The sequence below is a fragment of the Meleagris gallopavo genome, chromosome 2 (genome assembly GCF_905368555.1).
Source record: "Meleagris gallopavo chromosome 2, MGAL_WU_HG_1.1, whole genome shotgun sequence".
In the NCBI taxonomy this organism is placed as follows: Eukaryota; Metazoa; Chordata; class Aves; order Galliformes; family Phasianidae; genus Meleagris; species Meleagris gallopavo.
The window spans coordinates 24,832,012-24,854,484 of record NC_139405.1 but is presented as its reverse complement, the minus strand read 5'-3'; the positions used below and the strand labels follow the sequence as shown (position 1 = coordinate 24,854,484).

General features: G+C 36.3%; 1 protein-coding gene across 5 annotated transcripts in view; it reads right to left on the bottom strand.

Moving 5' to 3' along the window:
• Positions 1–272: 272 nt before the first annotated feature.
• PPM1B (protein phosphatase, Mg2+/Mn2+ dependent 1B) overlaps positions 273–22,473 on the bottom strand; it is a 56,811-nt gene continuing 34,610 nt past the window's right edge. For 4 of the 5 annotated variants that reach the window (XM_085219358.1, XM_085219359.1, XM_085219357.1 and 1 more), the window contains 4 exons: positions 21,447–21,564; positions 12,506–12,617; positions 9,379–9,436; positions 2,920–3,962 (listed from right to left, as the gene is read on the bottom strand). In XM_085219358.1, the coding sequence (XP_085075484.1) occupies positions 3,657–3,962; positions 9,379–9,436; positions 12,506–12,617; positions 21,447–21,564 (594 nt within the window). In that variant the 3' untranslated portion in view covers positions 2,920–3,656. Of the gene's footprint in view, positions 2,124–2,919; positions 3,963–9,378; positions 9,437–12,505; positions 12,618–21,446; positions 21,565–22,473 lie in introns of those variants that run through there. The other variant, XM_085219360.1, reaches the window with a different exon arrangement.

The following is a 22,473-nucleotide window of genomic DNA, read 5'->3' as shown; positions in this document are numbered from 1 at the left end:
AATGGTCTCCAGTAGGCAGAATAAGACTCATTTCATCTGAACTTGGGATGAATTTACTAGAGCAACTTTAAATACTGATCGTAGTGTTCTGTCACCCACAAAGAAGCCTACTTAGAGACTCTTGGCTTCCCGTGGCAAAGAACCACACTCCCTGTATAACACATCCATCACCAGGCCGTACCATCACCGAAACCTTGTAAACCCTATCGTTTTTATAAAGAACACTTGCACTTTCTTGACAAATCCTTCTCAAGAAAATATAAAGCATATCACACTGTTTTAGCAATCCTTTATTGAAGATAACAAGTTGGTTATGTTCACTGTATTGTATGAAACATCACAATATCATACTGGGAAAGTACTATCAGTACAGGGTTGGACCAGAGCGGATAGTCTGAACAATAAACCATTTTGCATTCTTCATTCCCTATCTTTTAACAACCCCCAAAAAAACAGTAAAGGGACAAATACCTGTTAACATCGTCATTTAGAACACTTTAACTTACAAAGCTAAAATCTAATGAATAAATAAAATATATTGTGGCAATAATCTTCTCTAGACCCCCCCCAAAAAAATTTAAAAATTAGTTACACAGTGAATCAAAATGATGGGGAAAGCTGGCCTTCGCCACTGCTATGAAAGAGCATGTGGTTTATACAGACTCACCATGGGGATAAAGTTACAGAAAAATACCATGAATTCCATTTCACACAAAACCAGTTGATGACTGTCATTAGCTTAAAACTACACACAAGGGCAATTACATCCTCGCTGAAACACAGTTTAAACAAATAGGAAAATGTTTACAAGGCATCCACAGCATGTAAATCATGTACAGATGGATACATTCATTGTTTCCCCTCCCCAATAGCTTTTACTTTAGATAAATACTTTACTCTTCCCCATTTTCAGCATTTACTGGACTCATTACATGCACAACTCAAAGAAGTCAGAAGAAAAAGTCAAGGTTATTGCAAAAATAGAATTAAACTAAGAATCTTCAAGTACCTTACATGACAGCCACTCTGTACCATGCCCATTGCTTATAAAATGAAAGGTCATTGAACCCATGAAAATATCTCTAATATTTTCTTAATTTAAAATAGATAATTTTAAGTGTATTTATAGTAATCTCAAAGTGATAATTTGAACTTTGAAAATAATGCAAACAATTAAAAATTATACCCATATTACACAAGACTTTTGTCTGTATCTTAAGCTGAAAAAAAAAATCAAAAAACTATAGAAAACCACATATAGAACAAAAAAATAATCACAATTTACATTATAATAAAGGCAAATTTTCAGCATTTTTTTTTTTAAAAACCTGCAGCTGTGAGAGATGTCAAAACAAATCACTAGTAACTAGAAACTCATCAGTTTGGTTTTAAAAGATTTTCTCTAGCAAGAGTGTAAGGGTGTGTTGTACACATGCGTAAAATTCTTACTGTTTTTAGATGCCTAGAATCTTCATATATTATTGCCAAATACACTTATCTCCAAGCAAGCAGTAGGCAACATATCACAATTTGGACACCGCAGGGAAACCTAACGGTCTGGTAATACAGGTAAAACTGGAAAATTAAAAATAATAATAATAATAATAATACACATCTGATAGCATATTGCCCAATTGAAATTACTTCCAAGCCACAGAGCTGCAAAGCCTTCCAACTCGGTAAAGTGAAATAAGGAACGTCTCACAGAATTACTCGTACTCTCTCATGCTTGTATGCTGTAATTTCATTTAACCACAGTGTATCTTCAGAGTACAACTACAATCCCATGCAACTCAGGTACATACACTGATCTGCTGAGAGCATCACTCCTTCCTTCCTTTTTAGGGCCAAAGTTCATTACAGATGTAATCAGTATGCCTGAGGCTGGTAAAAATACTGTAGTACAGGCAATGCTAAGAGTGGCAATATCAGAAAACACAAACATGAACGAATGATGGAAAATTCTAATATCTTTCTGCCCATTTCACAAAATGTTGGAAATCCACCAGAAATTTTCCCTTGTATTGAAGAAAACAGATTTAAAAGTTTTTTCCCCCTTTCAGAATCAAAAGCATTTTAGTAGATTTGTAAGGCTACCACGGATCTTCTAGATCTCCAGCACCCTACAGGAAGAGAAGAGGAGAAATATTACTTCTTACCAAAATAAAGGAAAACATTTTGTTGCACTTTGGATTTAAGTGGCACAATTAATTAGAACACAAGCATCAAAAGACATTTCCCTTTTTTCATACCTGCCAAATTCCACACACAGACATGCTCTGCTCTTCAACTACACGAGAAAAATTCACTTTTATGAGACATAAACCCAGTAAAACTACTATAATATAAAGACTTAAACATTACCTAAAACCATACTACATCACAGCTATCAATAGCACTGCATCCACAGAGTTAAAAAAAAAAGTCTACAGAGTACTAAAACTTAAAAGATTTCCCTCAGGCTCTGTTTCATTAAGGCAGTGAAATTTGTACCTATGCTGAACAATGATGTTCTTATGCAATTGTCATGTTACAGACTGACTACTCACACAGCAATTCCAGATTTAACTTGTTAGCACATTAGTTATCACCACTGTAAATTCCCACTATCAACCATGACCTACCCAAATGCATGTGTCATACACCAAAAGACAAGTAAAAGATTTGGTAGAAGGTAAACCTAAGTAGAACTACTTGTTTATTCATTTATGTTGCTGCTGCTTAACTTGCAATTGAGAAATGTTGCACAAACTGAGGATTAAGGATGAGTGTGTCAAACTCAAAATTACTGAAATATTTGTAGAAACTAATGAATATCATGGTGAGTTAAAATGAGAAGCTATGAAAAGTTTCAATGGCAGAAAGACAGCATGTCAAAGTAAGTTTATTACTTGCATAAAGAGTCAATATGCATACAGGTATTATTCCACAGCATATTCTTTATTTTCACTTCAACACAAACTCTTAGAACTTGAAACTACGAACTACTTGTAAGTACATTTTCATTTCTGGTTATACGTTATACTACAACCTGGAAAATAAGAATACAGTCATCTAAAAAATAAGTATTTACGAACAGTGGATACAATCTAAAATGAAAAAAAACATACACAATTCAGGAAGAAAAAGTGACAAACTAAGACATCGTAGGTTTTGTAATTTAGTTGTAATATAAACTATACACAATTCAAATACAAACATGCAGTTATGATGCTGGGGAAAAGGATGGAAGTATTCATAAAATTCAAACCGTGTGCACAAAAGATACCATTCAGATGGGAATTATTTTACAATCAGCAAGCATACCATCAAAATGTTCTCTGAGAGCATACTTAAATGCTTTTTGATTTTTTTTTTTTTAAATTTATTTTTGCATTAGCATATTAGGTTCCTATTGTTGGGGGTCACAGGATTTAAAAGCAAAGTCTCACGTGGAACTTAACTGGCTGCTAAAGAACATAAAATGCAACTACTGTAATATACAATAGTCTTCCAACTTTTAAGGAAAAAATATATTTATGTCAACAATCTGTACAAATAACTGAAACTGAAAACAAACAGACTTCTACGATAGATGTGACAAATGGTGAGATATAAACAAAAGCAAATATGCCAAGTGAAGAGAAGCATCGAATTTGCTACGAAAAACAAAGACATCATGTCTGTTTATCGCTCATCTCATTCATCCCTGAATCTTCACTTGAGCTCTGCATTTCAGCAAGGCGATTCCCAGATTCTGTGGGGCTGTGTGGTACAGGGTCACTGGGTCCAGCATGATTATCTGAAGCAGAAGCTGCAGCTGATTCAGCAGTGCACTCTTCTCCCTGCATCTTAGCTAGCCTGTAACTAGTCAGCATCTCTTCCAGAAGGTGGCGGTAGTTCCCCCTATGATTTATTCTGATTTGCCTGAGCGCTTCCACAAATTTTCCCTGCGTTCCACTTTCCTCCGCTTCGGCAGGGTCCTTTTTTTTAAGATTCAAGACCCCAAAAAAACCAGTAGTTAAACTAGGATATTTTAGAAACACATTAAAAAAAAAAAAAAACACAACAACTTTTTCTGACTGAAAAAAAACATTAGGTTCATTCTAACGCAAGTACAAAAAAAAACACCTTATAAGCAACATCTCAGAACATGTTCATTTTATACAACAATTAAAAAATGATACCTTTTAGAACAGCATTGTCAATCATTTCAATTTGCTTTCAGCTGGACAGTGTCAAATGCTACCTCCTCCCAATAAACTTTATTCAGACTGTCTCCCAGTGGACACAGTTAATGTTCTCCACAACTGTCATCAGCTGTCAGACAGTACAAAACGTGAATACTTAAGCTTCTTTAGCCAACAGGTGAATATCTTTAATTGTGTATTTCTCACAGCCAATGGCAAGGCAGTTCTGTGAAAAACATACTAAAAAGAAGGCAACTCCTCCTTACTGCAAACAGTTTAACTGAAGCATCACATCAAAATAAATGCTCCAAAGTGTACTTGAAAACAATCCTATGTTAAAGACTGGTTTTTGCATGCCTGATGGTGCCAAGAGAAAAAAAAACAAAAACAATCAGCTACTTATAGCACCAGGAATGGGGGTGTTTGAAGAATGCAAGATAGTGATTTAGGCAGATGTGTGATGTGTGTACTACACAGAAAAGTTAACCAGTGGAACAGCCATTTAAAGTCAAATTAAGCAACCTACAGCAAAACAACAACAACAACAAAAAAAACATCTAAATAACAAGCACTGATTAAAGATTGTAGGTCTTTTCTGCAAAGCACCTATTTGGCTACAGGCCTTCAATGAAAAGTCTGTCACTGCTGTGCATCTTTGCTTTCTGCAATGGACTTGTACATCTGCCACATATTTAAACTTTCAAGTGCTAAAAGCAGCACTGTCACTTTAAGGGAATAGCACATTTTGAATTATTAATATCTAGCAAGTTATCAAACTAGACAAATGGAACTAGATCACTCAAAGCCGGCAGATTTTGCAACAGAGGCAAAATCCAGACTGCTCTCTTTTAATGCTGACCTCATTTTATTGTTATCTAGTCCAAAAGCTTCATAAACTAAACAAAGTATTGCAATCACTCATTTACAACTTAACAACAGTGCTAAGACAGTATCTTGGGTTCAAGAAGAGTTTTTGATTCTGTACTGTTACTGGAATAGAAGCACTAAGAACGATTAGCAACGTTTAAGTTAAAAAGGGACAATTTTAGCAAAAAATGGGCGTTACTGCATATAATGCCATCCCTCTAAGCCTAATTTGTTGCCTAAGTAGAGATGTACTTCCACTGTGGTTTCCTGGTCTCAGTTTCACATGTTGCAACTCTCATGTACTACTGTTTTCACAGTCAGAGAGATCTTCAAGAGCCCATTGAGAAGCAAATTAAAGAAGATATTTCTAATGCATTAACTGAGACTTACCAAGTTGGTGAAAAATCAGTATCAAGATGAGACTACAGATATATTCAATTTCTTAGATTTTCACAGAAAAAAAACTTACATATATTTATCTAGCTATTATTAAATAAGGCTTTATAGATGAGGAATTATTTCCTTTAAATGTTTGGAGAACATCTAAATTGTGTAATTCCTCAGTTCTGCTCCAAGGTTGACATTAGCAAACAAACACTAATTTCACAATACTCAGATCTTTCATAGTTCTTTTGGGAGACTGAGCTTAATATTTTCACTCCTGTGTAATGTGCCTGATGTTGGTCTGCTTTGTACTTACCACATCTCCCTCAGCATCTGAGGACAAAAACTTCCACATATAACAGTAGAATAGAAACCATCTCTTAAGTATCTTGCAATATCTATTACTACGTAGATTTCTTGCTAACGATGCCTGGCTAGAACAGGTCCCCCACATTCTCTGAAAGCTAAGATAACTGTGCAAGTTAGAACTTGTCTTCCTTCATGTTCTAACTGAACTTAATGCATCAGTGCAGCTGTATTTAACACAAGCATTAAATTCTTACACAAGTTATGCGCATTTAGATTACTTGTATATAAAAGCCTACTATATATTAGTAACACTAAATTTACAGTTTTAAGCATGTAAATTTGGGGCATTTTGGCATTTTTAAAAGCAATCTATCACAGCCCTTAATGACATCATTTGCTTCAGCAAAGTGCCAGAAAGTAAAGTAAAAGCAGGAAAGAAACAACTTATGTCAGGCAAGATACTCAAACACAAAGCTGGCTTCAAAAAAAGTCACTGAAACTCCTGGCACAGTCAGTAACTTTGTTTCTCATTTCTAAATTACACATACCTCCAAGCAGCCTAACTGCACCAGGCAGTAGGAGCATAAAATATGTAAGAAATTTCTATGATTTCATATAAACACAAGAGTACAAGTCACGCACTACAGCTATATCAGAAGCCTCCCTGCCGAAAAACCAGAGTTGCTGGTTGCTAGCCCAATGCAAGGCTCTCTTCAGCCCCCAAATCTTTCCAATACTTGCACAGTGGTGAGATGGGTAAAACTTCTAATGACTGCTATACCCTGAAGTCAAGCTGCAATCTCTGAATGCTGCCATAGTAATGATTCTTTTTAGTCACTCACTCTACACAATACCTACTTATGTTAAAGATTGTTACAAGATAAACAGAACAGAACATACACACAAAGAACTGAAAGAAGCTACTCCATGAATCACAAGCTCCTGTGGCAGAAACAAGTCTAAGCCAAGCACAATATCAATGGGTATATGTGCAGTGCAAACTTAAAAGAAACCTGATCTAGAAAAAGATATTATCTCAGTTTTGATTTATATACTTTCTAATAACTTATTTGTCAAGCTATTATAAACAGGGATATTAGCTGAAATTGTTCAACACTGAAAAGTAAATGCTTCACAAGGAAGCCATATTCTTAAACATCCAGATGAGTTTTTTCCTTTTCTAATGTTTACATGAATGCACTAGTATTTTAACAATTGCTTAATTTCTTGTAAAGGTAAGAAAAAAGTCTCTGCCCTAATATAAAAGTCACCAGATTAAGACGGTTGTTAGTTCCAGCAGACTTAAGCATTACACCCGCACTCTAACAGATAAGTATGCTATTAAATACACACAAGGTAAGGTTCTCAAGCTTAAGTCAGTGCACCTTCATGCTCTGCAGATTCAAAGCTTTTATGTCCAGCTTGTAATTTTTAGCATTAAGAACTACTCTTGCTTCATACTATGTTAGAACAGAAGCATTACTTAGATTCCAGTCTTTCATCATTGGTATGGTGCTGTATGTTTCCTTCCTACCTTCACTTCCTGTTTAAATGAGATGTGTAGCAACATTATCACAACACATAGACATTGCATAACTCTACAGCTTCCTTCCCTTTTTTGCTCCCTCCTTAAAGAGCCAGTTTAAAATACTAAGGGATCTCTACCTGATACCTAGAACCAAGGACTGAATAAGACAATCATAGCAGTCGTGTTTCTGTCACCTTGGAGATGGGTTGGTCTCACTCTCAAGGACAGCAAAATAAACGATTCCTACTTGCTTGGAAAGTACAAACAGGAATTGTAGCCTTCACCAAGTGGCAGCATCCTCCTCCCAAAATTCTCTGGACCAGAATCACTTATGACCAAAATAAAAATGTACTGACTGAAAAATGGTATCTGTAATTTCATCCAGTGTAGTGTTTCTAAAGTACATCATTCATACCGTTGCTGACACTTTCACTCAGCAGCAACAGAAGATGAAGTTTGCAATGTAAACTGGAGCATGCTCACATTTCACATTTAAGAAACCAAATTAAAAAGACTCCAGACAAATACGCAGTGATTTTTAAAGGTAATCAGTGCCAAAGCTATATTCCATTCTGAGGACGTAACTTTCATATTTACTTCAGTTACCTCATTTTATTAAATTGTAACAGATGTGAAAAACTTTCCTGGGGGGAGTCAATATACAAAAAAGACGCTGTCCTCCGTAGCAGGGCTCTCAGAAAACATACATGTCTATTAAGGACTAAATTTGAACTTTGAAAACATGCATGACAAAAATCACCTATGGGAACTAACATTTCCACAAAGTCATCATTATATAAACTTTTTTGTTTCATCTGATTTTGTTAAGAACTTTGGCAAGTAACTTTCCCTCCCAAGCAGGAACAACATTATAATATTAAGGCTAAATATGCACAGCAGTAGCACACAGCTTCCTGCAGAACTAAAGAAGCTGAAAAAAAGAACATTTTGCAATTATCCTAAGACAGCCAGCCAAACAGTACAACCACTACTTAGTTTGTTCTGGGGGTAGTGTTACACAGTTTGATACAAGTTAAATGAGAAACCTATACTTTTCATCCATTTTTGAACAGTAACAACAAAAAAGTGAATCCTAATGAAAAAAAAAAAAGGAGATTTCTTCTGTATTTGTTCTTTAAGAAAACAGAGACACTACAAAAAACTTTGTAACTTAGAGAATAAATAAACCAAAAATCCGTAGTCAAAGAATAAAATGCTAGAAAATACTCAAAGATAACTGGTAATGTTGTGCACCTTGAGACTGTGAATATGCAACAACCCATTTCAAAGTATTTTATTATAAAGATGACTCCTCTCCAACACCACTGACTGTAACGACCACATGACTGAGGATCTTGTGGCCACCTCCAGAGAAAAGAGGAAGAAAAAAAATCTGGTGAAGAATTTACCAGAAAACGAATTCTATCTTCACAGATTGGTTCACAGAAACTATACAGAATACAGCAGGTGTAACAGTGACCTTTTCAGATCCTTTACAATGTACCACTGTAGTTCTTCAAGCAATCCCCCAAATGTTTTTTCAATAAGTTTAACGACAACTGTTATGAATTACTTTTTATGCTACATTATGAAGAACCCAAAAAACAGGTTTGAAGTTACCACAAACCATATTGCCACATAAACATTCAAAACAACCTACTAGGAACAAGGAAGATGAATACAAATCTTTTCAGAAATTAGAACTGAAAACAGAAAGCAATTTAAACTGTTCTTAGGCCACTGCACACTGAGTATATATTTTCCTTAGCTATCCCAAAAGCAGTATTAGTCTTGTTATCAGTATTCCAAAGTTTTCTACACTTCATGAAAAATGAATATGCTAATGATAGTTTACTACTGTTGAATTATCTTTGAAAAAAAAAAAAACAACAATCCTCCACTGTTGCCTCACAGGTTTGACTAAAAAAGTATTAGTCAGCTAGTCAGCAAGGTCAAAATTCTTTTCTATCAGGTCCATTCAAAACAAGCTCAAAATTAAACTCTGTGTTCCAATACACATTTTGTATGATATCTTATTAGCAGTGATGTACGATTTTGCTTAGTGTATGACACCAGCTTGATGTTCCCATTAACAAACGAGCAATCAAAAGAGAAACTTACCCCCTCAGTCTCTCTGTGTGGATTCAGTCTACTGTACACAGCTTCAATAATATTACGCCTAAAAAAAGAGAAGTTTTTAAAAGTGTGAGCATGATAATAAGAGAGTTCACAAGTGTTTCAAAAGAGAACTCAGAAGTTTGAGTATAACAATTAACTATTTCAGAACATTTACATGTTCTACCTTTAACCTGTCTCTTAAGATGAAGCCTATTCTCGGTGTCTTTGCATATTTTCTACATAATGTAGAAGATTAACACTAACTCATAATTTGTAAAGACCGGGCAAGGCAGAACGTTCTCATCTTCTCCTCCCCATGGTTTATCACTTTACACCTTCAGAAGTTAGAACTGCATAGTCAGTTTGTCAAGAAGGAAACTCCATGTTTAATTCAGCATAACCACCAACATGCCCTGGAAGATGTATTAGGTAAGCAAAGTCAATCAGATCCCACAAATGCAAGGATTTGACAAGCCCTCAAAGATATCTTAACCCACAGTAAATTAAGTATTGGTTAGAGTACTTCACTAGCAAAGAACTGACTTGAAGCAAAATCCTGACTGCTGAAGAATCTAGTTTAACTCCTGTGAGCACTAAGATAAAAAAAGATCAATGCAGTTTTTGACTGTTGACCAACAGTGCTATCCGCTTTAGCACGCCACATCCATTATTCCTAAAGAAGTTACTCACAGAATTACTATTCTGAACTATGAGTTACTGCAAAATACCTTATTTTCTTCTTGCATGTTATACGGAATATATATGAAATTGCTTTTTTCCTGGGGTCAGTGGAATGAAGTACAAAGTTATCTGCACTAAAAGGGCTTCATTTCATGGTTTCTTGAGAACTTCAGATACTTCTAGCAGCGTGGTCAATTCCATTACCACTGTGACCAACTATTCTGAAACACTCTACTACAGCCTCCAGATCCGCTAAACAGATCCATCTATCTGTGGTCCTTCCATGATACTGAAACAGTAGTGACTTCCCTTGTAACAGCAAGTCTCACTGATGAGGAAAGAGCTGATCTGAAGAAAATCTAACACCAATTTCAAAATAAGATTCTTCTAAACAGTAGAAGAAAGTGTCACAAATAAGACACTCTTCATAAGATGGATGAAACACGCATCGGTTCAAAACTAACTTTATAGCAACACTTTCAAAAATTAATGTAAAAAAAGATAAGAAAGAACACAACTTCCTCACACACACTCAATAATAGTCAATACCTTAAGAAGATATAAATCTAGAAAGATTGTGTGGCTAACTGTGAGCACTGACAGAACACATTTATAGACAAATGAAACTCAGTCTACGCAAATGATACCAGGAAGGGTAATTAATACTGGTGGAACAGCAGAAGTCTGATCAGTTGTGTGCACTGTGGGGAGCAACAGTACATCATACTAATCTAATAGAAAACACCTGGACTGTCCAAGTAAGGCTGCCACAGAAGTAGCAGACAGTCATTGCAAAGGTTTAAAGTCAGGTTACTGGAAATATTCTAATTTTCACAGTCCACTTTCATTCTTTCTTCATTTCTTTATACTTTCCCACAATGGGAAAATTCAGCAGCAAGGCATTGCATGGAAATACTAATGACCAAGTAACTGTCACACTGGATTCTTGTTTTCCTCAGCAACAAATGTTTTTTTTTTTTTTGCAGCACTTGAAGTTACAGGGAAGATATGAGACAGCCCAGAAGACAGTCATGGAAGAGTAAGCCTAAAGTACAACATACCACAATCAGGTGAGCAGAGTTAATACATTTAGATCTCTGCTCTCAAAGAATGAAACATTTCTGACTTCCACATAAGTGAGATGCTTGAGGAAAGCACACAGTGCCTGGAAAAGCAGAGCTATTTCAAAGGAAGCTGGGTCCTGAGGTTTGCAAGCTTACTCAAGAGATATTGCACCGCATTTCTACAGCTAGAAAAAGTTCCCTCATACTACGAGCTAGGATCAACTATTAACCTATTACTGTTGTTAGAAAAGAAAAGGGAGTCAGCCAGACAAGCTCCTTCGACAACTACTTTCAGCTAAGTCTAGGAGTTTAAACTGAAGAACTAAGTGTGAAATCCTTCCATCTTAATAAATGCATAAAGATCTCACAATTAAGAATATTCTCACATTAGGACAGAAGTTTCAAGTTTTGAATAGATAATTTGGAGTTGTGTAATCATACTTCAAGACTTCTATTTTTACAAACTCAATCCTACAAGTAAAGTCAACTAAATATATCACTATTTGTCTTTTTCACAGATTTGAAGGTCACAAAAAAATCACTAATTCTCTTTTAAGAAGTTGTAGGTATATCTCCTGAAATCAGTCTTCTGCAACACCGGACTTTAGAGCCAAGATGGGCAGAAAGTCATCAAAAGCCAAATTCTTAACCTTAGTCCATTTAAAAAAAAAAAAGTAGCCTGAGCAAGAACATATGAATTTGAACAGCATTTATAAGTGAGGATTCAACAATACCCAAGCAGTACACCGTGCAGTTGTTAATGAGCAAGATGACAACATGCATCAAGTCACTGAGCAGTACCCCTGAATTTCTGGAATGTATACAAGTGGAGAAAAAAAGTCCAGAATCTACAGGCACTTTTAAGGTTAGAAAAATTTTTAGCAAATGGTGCTCATCAACAAGTGCGACCAGTGAAAATATAGTTATCCACAAATACACATAGAACAGGACTTCATATATTGAAAAATAAAATCAAACACTGACCCAAATTTATAATGGACACTGCACATTGGAGAGAGCATGATATTAAGAAAAATCTGATACGCCAATTGACCAGTTCCATTACTGATAGTTCTTAACACAATGAAGTGGTAGAGAGCTAAGAATAATAATATACACACATATATAGATAGATTTTTAAATGCATCTGTGATAACAGTAAACTAACACAGTATGTTCTACTATATGATCAATCTCCCCACTTACCTGTAAGGAATGGGATTAGTAGTGATACAAACGTTTACATAGTGCAAAAGTTGAACTAGCCTCAAATATAGAAAACAACCTTTACTGAATTGAGTCAATTACACTGAAAAAACTTCAGAATATAGAAATTATCTGTTGCAGTGAAATAATAGTTCAAGAAATTCCAGTACTGTACTTACTTGCCAGCTAAACCACCTCCTGGTGGTAAATTAGGAATATTCTCCGCAGATAAAATACGAATAACATGAGCAAGATCAGGCATTCCTTCTTCACCTGATTTCTCCATAATTTCTATTTTAAAAACAGAAGAAGTCCTTAAGTTACTGAATTAACACCAACCATTCCTTAAGACACTAAAGTACAAGACAGTACTACTTTACCAGACCTTTACCAGCATGAAATATTGCATGTAAGCAACGTGTTTTGTTATGTTTTGTTTGTGTGTGTGTGTGTGTGTGTTGTGTGTGTGTGTGTGTGTGTGTGTGTGTGTGTGTGTGTGTTGTTTGTTGGTTTGTGTTTGTTTGTTTTTAAACTTTTAAAGTAAGCTATATTTGTATGATTGAATAGAGGTATTCAAACCTATAGCCTGTATTTCCACTCATGCTTCTTGCAAATCTCTGTCAGACTCTGAAGCAGACTATGAACTGCAAAAAATATCCTGTGGACAGCAGCTAGGAAGCTAGTTTCACAGTAGGAAGTGACAGCTAAGAAGCCAGTTCCAATTACCTTCCTATTGCACTGCAACACATACTCAGAAGTTGAATGCCAAAAAGCCAACACTTCCATGGAATTCACTGTCAACCTGCATGGTATAGCACTATGTACTGTCAAAGTTCTGACTCTCCTGGATAAACTAGGACCATCAAGCAATTAAGCCAGACAAGTATAATGGATCATCATTGCTCCAGTGGCCAAAAGAGAATATAGCACTGACACAACAAATAACTGATAGTATGGTATTCCATTTTCCAAGCAGAAGTACACAGGTCACTCCAGAAGTAATGCCTCCTGTGTAGTTTCCATGGAAATAAAACAACCACAAAGAGGACAAAAATACTATTTGAGCTGAGCAAATTCTCAGCTACAAAACACCCTTCCTCTACATAGTGAACACCATTAGCTATGCATTTTCACCAGTGACAAACAAGAAGGAGCCTGCATGCTGCACTCATAAACATCTGCATGGCTGTCTGGAATGCGGGTTGTCTTTCATGCTGCTGTCAGCACTGCTGAAATGCACCACCCACCCCCTCACTGTGCTCACATCACTGTTTGGTCTCCATAAACATTCAGCAAATATCAGTGAACGTCAATGGGTGACATTTTTATCCTGAAAATTATCCAGATTAAGGAATGAATTGCTATTTTCTGCAGACATGCACTTGAGTTTTTTAGCATAATATTCAAGTAGATTTTTTTTTCTTCTTAAGTTTCATGTCTAAACATAGAACTCTTACCTAGAACAGTCTGTATCTTGGCTACTATCCAAAGCTAAACAAACCACTTATGCTTCTTACAATCGATTATTCTCCACTTACAGATGCCCAATTTGCTCAAGTCAGCAGAAGCAACAACTTCAATTTCTGAAATTAGTGAAGCACATGACCTACTTTAAATACTGACTCAGTTTCTTGATATTTAAATATCTCTTGATGACTACTATGTATCTACAAAATAAGTGATATGCCAGCTTGCAACACACTTGCTCATTCTGCATCAAGGAAATCTGTGGCAAAGTCCACCAAAGTTAACCCTACTTTTAGAACAGCTTCACTATTGATAAGAAATAAGGCAACTATGCTTTTAAGCTGCAAATTCACAAAATCTTTGCAATGAATGAGCTGGATATACTATTAAAAGGGATTCAACATCCTTCCACAAAACCTCATGTATATTAAGATTCATACGCTCATTAAGAATGAAGCACAGCTAACAAACAAAAAGACAGCTAAGTATGTGCACTTGACTAAAAAAAATCTTAGACTTGGATCATTTCATCCAAATATATCCACAGAAATCAGCCACAAGACCCCTCAAAGATTCTGTCCCTTTGTGCAGCACTACCTAGTGAGAAGTAGATGGTATCAGTATAATGTAAATGCTTCTGAGTCACATCTGATAGGAAATGTCTTACTTATATAAACAAAGACCATGTCTGGTTCCATACATACTAAAGTAGACACAAGAATAATGAAGCAAGCAATTTCCAAATATTAATGGAAGCTCAAGATTTTTGAAGCTTTTAAAAGGCAATTAAAGCAGCCACAACTCAGGATTATCATGATTTCTTAGCATTAAAATCTTCTACTTAATGCTATGAAACCACTTCTTAGGAAGCTCTTTACTAACTAAAAGCACCTTCTTTCCATTTTCAGAGGCTGCCCAATTAGGAATTATGGTGAAGTGACAGATTCCTTTTTCTTTTTCTAATACAACGGTAAGTAATTTCACCAAAACATTTGCCCCCTTTTCTTCCTGCCTTAACAGAAAAATTCCAAGAATCAAGCAAATGACTAAGAATGACCTATTTGCACTACACCTTAACTAATGCATATGTAGGTCACTTCGTAAGTAATGCCTTCTATTTATTTCCACGGAAACTACAGCTGATACAAAGAGCACAATAGTATTATTTGATAGAGCAGATTCTCAGAGACAAAACAACATTTTCATGGATAGTCACCACCATCAGCTGTGCACTTTCACCAGTGATAAATAAGAGCCTGCATGCCGTGCTTGCAAAAAGCTGCACCAGCAAAGGTGACCAACATTCAGTGTTGCTACTGCTGAAATGCACCACCCACTGCCTTGCTGTGCTCACATCCTCTGTTTGGCTTCCATAAATGATCAGCAAGCATCAATGAACGTCAATGGGCGCAATTTTTTTTCCGCATGGAGAAATTCAGTGAGACACCCTTGTTTCCATATGCACTTCCATGTCAGATGCTATCTCGTCAGACTGCCCCTCTGCTGACATGTGTTCACACAGCAACAAAATATAAGGCGATATTGGTGGGAAGGTTCAATCTCTACTGCTGTACCACCAACAGTGCAAAATAGGAGGCATTACTTCTGGAGCAGCACTCATTTGTTTGACAAAGATTGCAAGAGAAAGAAAACAAGTTTACATGCATTTACAAGGTTTTCACCTTTTCAACGATGTTGAAAGTAACACTGCAATTTGTTGGTTTTTTTTACCCTGAATATATAAAAAAGGTCCTGCAGACATGTTTTGATTCTATTGCTAACATGAATTAGACACCTGAAGAATTATTTCCTGATACTATCATATACTGAAATCCATTGGAGTTCACTACAAAGCAAATCTACTACTTTACTTCTAAAATACTTTTGGCAAAGCTCACTTAGCACAGTTATAAGCCCATAGAAAGTTTCAACCAAAACTCATTCTAGTTTTCAGATTCACAGAATATCTTAAGTTGGAATAGACGTACAAGTATCACTGAGTCCAATCCCAAAATTCAAACACTATGTCTGATAGTACTGTTCAGATGCTCCTTACGCTCGGGGCCGTGCCCACAGCCCTGGGTAGCCTGTTTCATCCCACTGCCCTCTGGCGCAGACCCTGTCCCTAACCCCCAGCTGCCCTCCCCTGACATAGCTCCATGCCGTTCCCTCGGGCCCTGTCACTGTCACACAGAGCAGAGCTCAGCGCTGCCCTCCGCTCCCTGTGAGGAGCTGCAGCTGCCATGAGGCCTCCCCTCAGCTCCTCAGCAAACCCAGCAAGCTCAGCTGCTCCTCACATACCTTGCCCTCCAAGACACTTCACCATCTCTGTAGCCCTCTTTTGGACACTTTCTAATAGCTTTATGCCCTTACGCTGTACCAACAAAGCTGCAGCCATTGCTGGAGGTGAGGCCACACAGCACAGAGCATAACTGGACAACCCCTCCCCTTGGCCAGTGGCAGTACTGGGCCTGGGGCACCTAAGGGCACAGTTGGCCCTTTGCATGGCCAGGACACACTTGCTGCTAGTCAGAACTCCCAGATCTCTTTTCTCTAGGATGTTCTCTAGCCTCTCATACACCATTCTATACAAATATCCATGGTTGCCCCATCTCAGGTGCCCTATCTGGCACTTGCTCAAGTTAAACTCGATTCACGACTGCCCAGCAGTCCAATTTGTCAAGATCTTTCTGTAAGGTCTCTCTGTCCTTAAGGGAGTTTTATAAAAAGCGTGTATTTTTCCCCAAAGATTACATCCCCAACCAGACAGAACTACAACTGCCTTTTACATCTCACCATTTCATCTATTTCTTGATCCAAGATAATGACATAGGAAGGAATTCACTTTTCTCCACTGGGTCCAGCTCCAGTGCTGCAGAACAGTTACATATAGTGTATACTCCACAGACATAAAATGCACTAACCAACTAACTGAATTAACTGAGTAGTCAACTATTAAAGCTATAAGTTTATATTGAACAAGTGCCCCTATTTATGATTTGAAGGGTTGGTTGTTTTTTCCCTTTGTTTTGCTTTTAAATCTCCATGTCTGATACATCCTCTAAAATAAATCAAAACATATCAGAGTATCAACTTCTGTGCCTAGCATTCTCTTACTGTGAGCCATCTGTGGATCTCTAAAAAACAGATGAAAACAAAACAGAAAGTAGCACTTGAAAGTGACAGTAAGACAGTGAGAAAAGGTTGACCTAGCACAACTTTACCATCCAACACACTTGCATCACTTTGGAAATTAACCAAGTAAGCAACTCAGAACAAGCCATTGTCATAAGGTACTTGATAACAAGTTATCATGTACTTCAAAACACCCTTTGGAACTTGCAATTTACGAATGCAATTACATACACACCACTGACATAAAGAACCAAGTTAGTAGAACAGCTTCAGCACATAGTTCTTTCATTGTAAGTCTCAAAAAGATCTGGTCTTATTTTAAAGGATTTTTTGTTTGTTTTGATAACTCTGCAAAGACTGGACAGAACTACTAACATTTTACCAATGCACATGATCCCAGCATCCTACATGTGTAAAAACAGACTACAAAAATTATATATATGCAAGTATTTAACTGCTTTTGAGCACAGACAGAAATGTATATGAAAGCCATCAAACAAAACCAAGGAAAGCAATCCTCAAACAATGTCTTTTACTCTAAGCCAAATCTGAAAATGCCTGTATCAGAGCAGAGAAAAACCTGCTCTTTAAAGGCTTTGATGGGATAGATCCATCAGCTTGAAATCTAAGAATCAAAAGGGAACAAAAAAAATACTGTGTTGAACTGTGTACATTCATGAAGAATACCCACCCACTGATAAGATGTTCATACCTTACATATTTTTCCTAACTATTCTAATGCTTTAGTCCTTTTTTCTTTCAGTGAAAAACACTTCTGTTCACTATGTGAACCTGTAAAGAGGACTGGTGTTTTATTTATTTTTAGGAATCCAACTTCATTCTAAATGATTCTCCACTATGCAATTTGGTTGTTTGAAGTGTTTCATTCAAGCTTCTCTACAACTTTTCTGGACTAATAATACTCAAGGCACAAATGTAGTTTAATAGCTTTTTTTCTATTAAGGAGACTACATCAAAATGACAATTTTGTAGAATTTAAGAATGAAAATAATTATCTGAGAAAAGATAGAGGTAACAATTTCAAATTTTTCCAAGCTGTTCCCTTTTTTTTCTGTGATTCTTGATAGAACTCTCTCAAATATACTAGCACTCTTCCTTGCTAAATCTTAATGTTTGAAGGTCTTGCATTCTGTCCAATTAGCTGAACACAGAATGACACAAGGAACTCAAGTAAGAAAAACAATCAAGAATAGCTGAAGCAACAGAAATTCAGTCTTCAAAGCAACTGGTTTCTATTGACTACTTATGCTGAGCTATCGTTTCAAACTACATTCAGAATGGCTCTGCACAAATTCAGATTCCAAAGTCTCCATCTTATGTTTGGTGTGTATAATATTAGTTAAAAGTGACAACGTGGTTAAAATACATCTCTGCTAAGACATTTTTTTGATCATCAGAGCAGTAACTCTACCATGCAACAATAATGCCTAATTATCAGTAAACAGTGCTTCCTACATCATTTCCACATTCAGATGATCTAACCTGAAGTTACTTAATAGCTTTACTATTAATCTTATCATTCACTTACAAAAGCAACAAAATACACTGTAATCCTATGTATTTTTCAACCATCTGCAAATTGAGAGAGGAGCCACCAAGAAGTCAGGAGTGCTAACTCCATAAGCACCACGTGTACACCTAACTGCTGACAGCGAAGGTAACTGTTCCTGGCTCTCGCCCAGAGCCTATTAACAGCTCGTGTACTCTTGTTCAGACACAGGAAGATAATAGTTATTTATCTTAACTAGAATCATCGAGAAAGTCTGGGACGTAAGCCAACTTCTGAGAAATGTGTCTAAAGTTCACATTTGAAGTGACCATTAGATCTCAATGATCTCAAAAGAAAAAAGAAATAGATAAACCATTTCAATTTACATCCCATCTAAACCACATGTGGAATGGGGAGAAAAATCAGCCCATACACAACACCAGCACATTCAAAGGTAACTGTGTTATGGTCTGAAGGTCTTCACATAGATTTTCAAAGATTAAGGTTTCTTACATCAACCGTCTACATTCCTGGGACATAAACAAGAAAAAAAGTAATTCTAAGTGTACCTCGTTTGGTTACATATGACTAATAAAATCTCACCTAGACAAAGAACACAAGTACAGTTGTCTCTCTGAGATGAAAAATTAAATGCAATCTCTACAGTAAGTGTCATTTATAGCATTCAAGTTAGTATCAAAAAATCCTTGTACCTAAGTGGCAAAATTGACAGACATCCACGGCCATCAGGTTACAATGACAGCACTAACATTTTTATGCTAACTGCTGCATTCTACACTGAATTAGTTATGAAAAGTTATGAGTGAGCTGTAGTGTTCTTCATTTGTTTTTGTTCTACTTGTTTCACTGTTTGCTCTAATACGTACACACACAGAATTTTCCTGTACTCCTCTGATTTACAGTGCAGGATTACTTCTCATTCATACTTAGTCCTACTTATTTGAATGTGAACTATTTTCTAATAAGTAGGTCCACTCAGTCCTTTACATATCTATCCATTAAAGAGTATTGAAAAGCCAGCGGGTCTCAGATTTTAACAAAACCAACATGAAAAACAGGTGGAATCCATTACCCATGTGATAGCTCTGAAGTCCTGTATTAGTAATCCCAATCAAATGCTTTCGATTTTTAGTAAAAGGAAATTAGTATTTTACCTCTACAGATTATAGACTCCATGCCTGGCTGCCTATAATGATTCAGGAGCCATGTTGAAAAAATTTTTGTTAGGCATGCTTTCTTTTTTAAAATAAATAAATAAATAAATAAATAAATGCTCAAGCTCAGGCAGACACCCTCCAGAGACCTGATCTATGTCACAGAGACCTCATTACAGTCCCAAGATTGCACATCAGAACCAGTAGGAAGGCACCAAAGTCTCAAACATCTCGAGTCCTAAGTTTGAAATCTCATGGACCTCTGCTGAACAGTTGTGCAGTATCTGCTGAAATTGCACATCTCATTGTGAACAAAAGCACCAACAAGACAGCAATACTGCAATACAGCAGTCACTCAACACCTACACATCTAGCGCAAACACATCTAAGGCAGCTGCATAACTCATTGTCCAAATACAGAGGGACCACCTCTATAAAATATAGTTAAACCTGAATAGAGTAGTAATCAAAAACACTCTAATCCCATCTTTAAAGAAGTCAAAGGGTTCAAATCCTCTCGACTTCCTTCCTCGGCCAGCACGTTCTTCAGAAAAAGTGCTGTCGTGACAGACCCAGCAGCTGAGTTAATAAGCTATATTATACATAAACACATGACAGTTCCTCAGTGCTCTTCTGATGAGATTACAGAAGTTGAAAAATTCATAGCAACAAGGTTTTTAAAACCTCTTAAGACTATTTCTCTCTAATGATACTATTTCACAGTATTAGCCCAGTCACATTTGTAACATCAAGACAAAACTGTTCCAGAAACAGTTCTTCCCATGCCTGAGTTGCCTCCACAAAAGCCTGCCCCAATATGCAATCAGTATTATAAAAACACAAACGTTAAGCATTGACAATGAACTCCAGTCAGTTCTACCAAACAGAGCTATATCTGGGTCACTACATTAACCAACAGTGAAACCTAGACCTAGAAGCTGCTACACACAACCAGCATGTCAGACCTCAGAACAGCCTTAACTGTTGATAAAAAAAGATTTTTAATTAGAAACAGCAGTCTGAAAGTCTGCTTCAAATGTCAGTTCTTCCAACACAAAGAACATGGTAGAAAAGGAAAAAAAATATACAAGTGCTAGTCTTTCATTCCCAATTAAGCTACCTTTCCTTTAAGTGTTTCTGCTAAAGGGAAGATGCTGCATTCAACGCTTGGGATAAGTAAAACCAGTAAATGGGTGAAATTAATAACTGAACAGGTTAGTGATCAAGTTTACTCCTCCATGAAAATTCTACAGGATTATACAACTTTTATTCACAAACACATAGACTTATATTTCAAGCATTCAGAATCCAAAAGGGTGATATAGAATGATATGAAGGTCTTGCATTCAAAGGAATTTTGATCAGTTATCTGTAAAAGTTTACACAAGTTATCTTTCAAGCTGGTATTTTAAATAAACTCACAACTGTGTTTAACAGAAGTGGTTAAACAACTTGCCAGCTGTGAATCCTTTAATGAAGAACTGAACGTTTTTCTTTCTGTCAAGCTTTCTCAAAAAAAAAAAAAAAGATGCAAATACCACAAATATCCTGTTAATGATACTTTATACGCAAAACATTAACAATACCATTATTTTATTAGATGACACAAGCCTCTAAAAGGTCAGTGGTTGCATATTGTCTTGTAATAACAGAGGTAAAAGCCTCAAGTTTACATTAAGAAAACACATGTAAGTATGCAGCTTACAACTTCTTTCCTGACAATGTTTTTCCTGGTCATAGCACCATGGCAGCTTTCAGGGCTTTTGTTTGTTTTTGTTTTCACGCTCAAGAAGGCTATGAAAGTATTTCTAATGAACGAAATGGATTTCTTACCTTCAACCCGTGATTCCAAGTGCTTATCCAGCTCTGCATCTTTTTTCACTGCCTCATCTGAGACCTTAGGAGCATTTGAAAGACAAACTAGTACAATACTCATGTTATCACGACTCCCCTACGTGACAAAGAAAAAAACAAACAAACAGTTAAGCTTTTTAGATTTGTCTTTCATTTTCCTGTTCTTGTCACCAATCATATTTTCACTTGTTTCAACTATGGTATTCTAGATCTAACTGGGAAAAGGAAGCCTTGCAATACGACAGAACTTTGATTAATAAGAATCTTTCTCTCAACTAAACTATTCGCTGAAATTGAATTTTAATCATCCTACTTTCCATTTACTGTTTAAGTTGAAAACACTTCAGGCACTTATTTATGTCAGTTGTTAAAAAATACAACTTTTTGAACAAAATAAGAACTGTAGAAAAAGATTTAAGACAACTGGTAAGATATTTATACAGTCATTTAACGTTAGCCTTAACCCAAATTAACAAAAACATGTTGGAAAATGAAATGCAGAATATTTATTTTGAACTACTAGAATAGTTAGCTCCAGCTAGTAATTTACATTAGTCTGAGAACATTCATAAAAGCATGCTCATCAGAAAACATCTGTGTCACATACACTGCAACTTAAGGGAAAGATATAAATTACAAAATAAGAATTCACTTAGTATGGCCAATCTGATCTCACAGACTATCTTGTAGTCAGCAGTATTAGCCAAAAGCTTTTTCAGGTACCAATTTGAATGCCAATTCTTCACTTGTAAGCTTCAATACTTCTTTCCTGGTCTTTTTTCAAAATTACAATCCATTGCTAACTATAAAAATACATCTGCATCCAATTATCCTACAAGGAGACTGAATAAAACTAATCTAAACTCCTAGTTTGAAATCTAAGCTGTCTTTTTTTCCTGTATGGCTTTCTACTCTTGTATTAAATATGAAATCATGATCTAAATAGCTCCTCCTCATCCAAACTCAACCAGGAATTCCAGTGTCATTTAGTCGCTGCAACACCAAC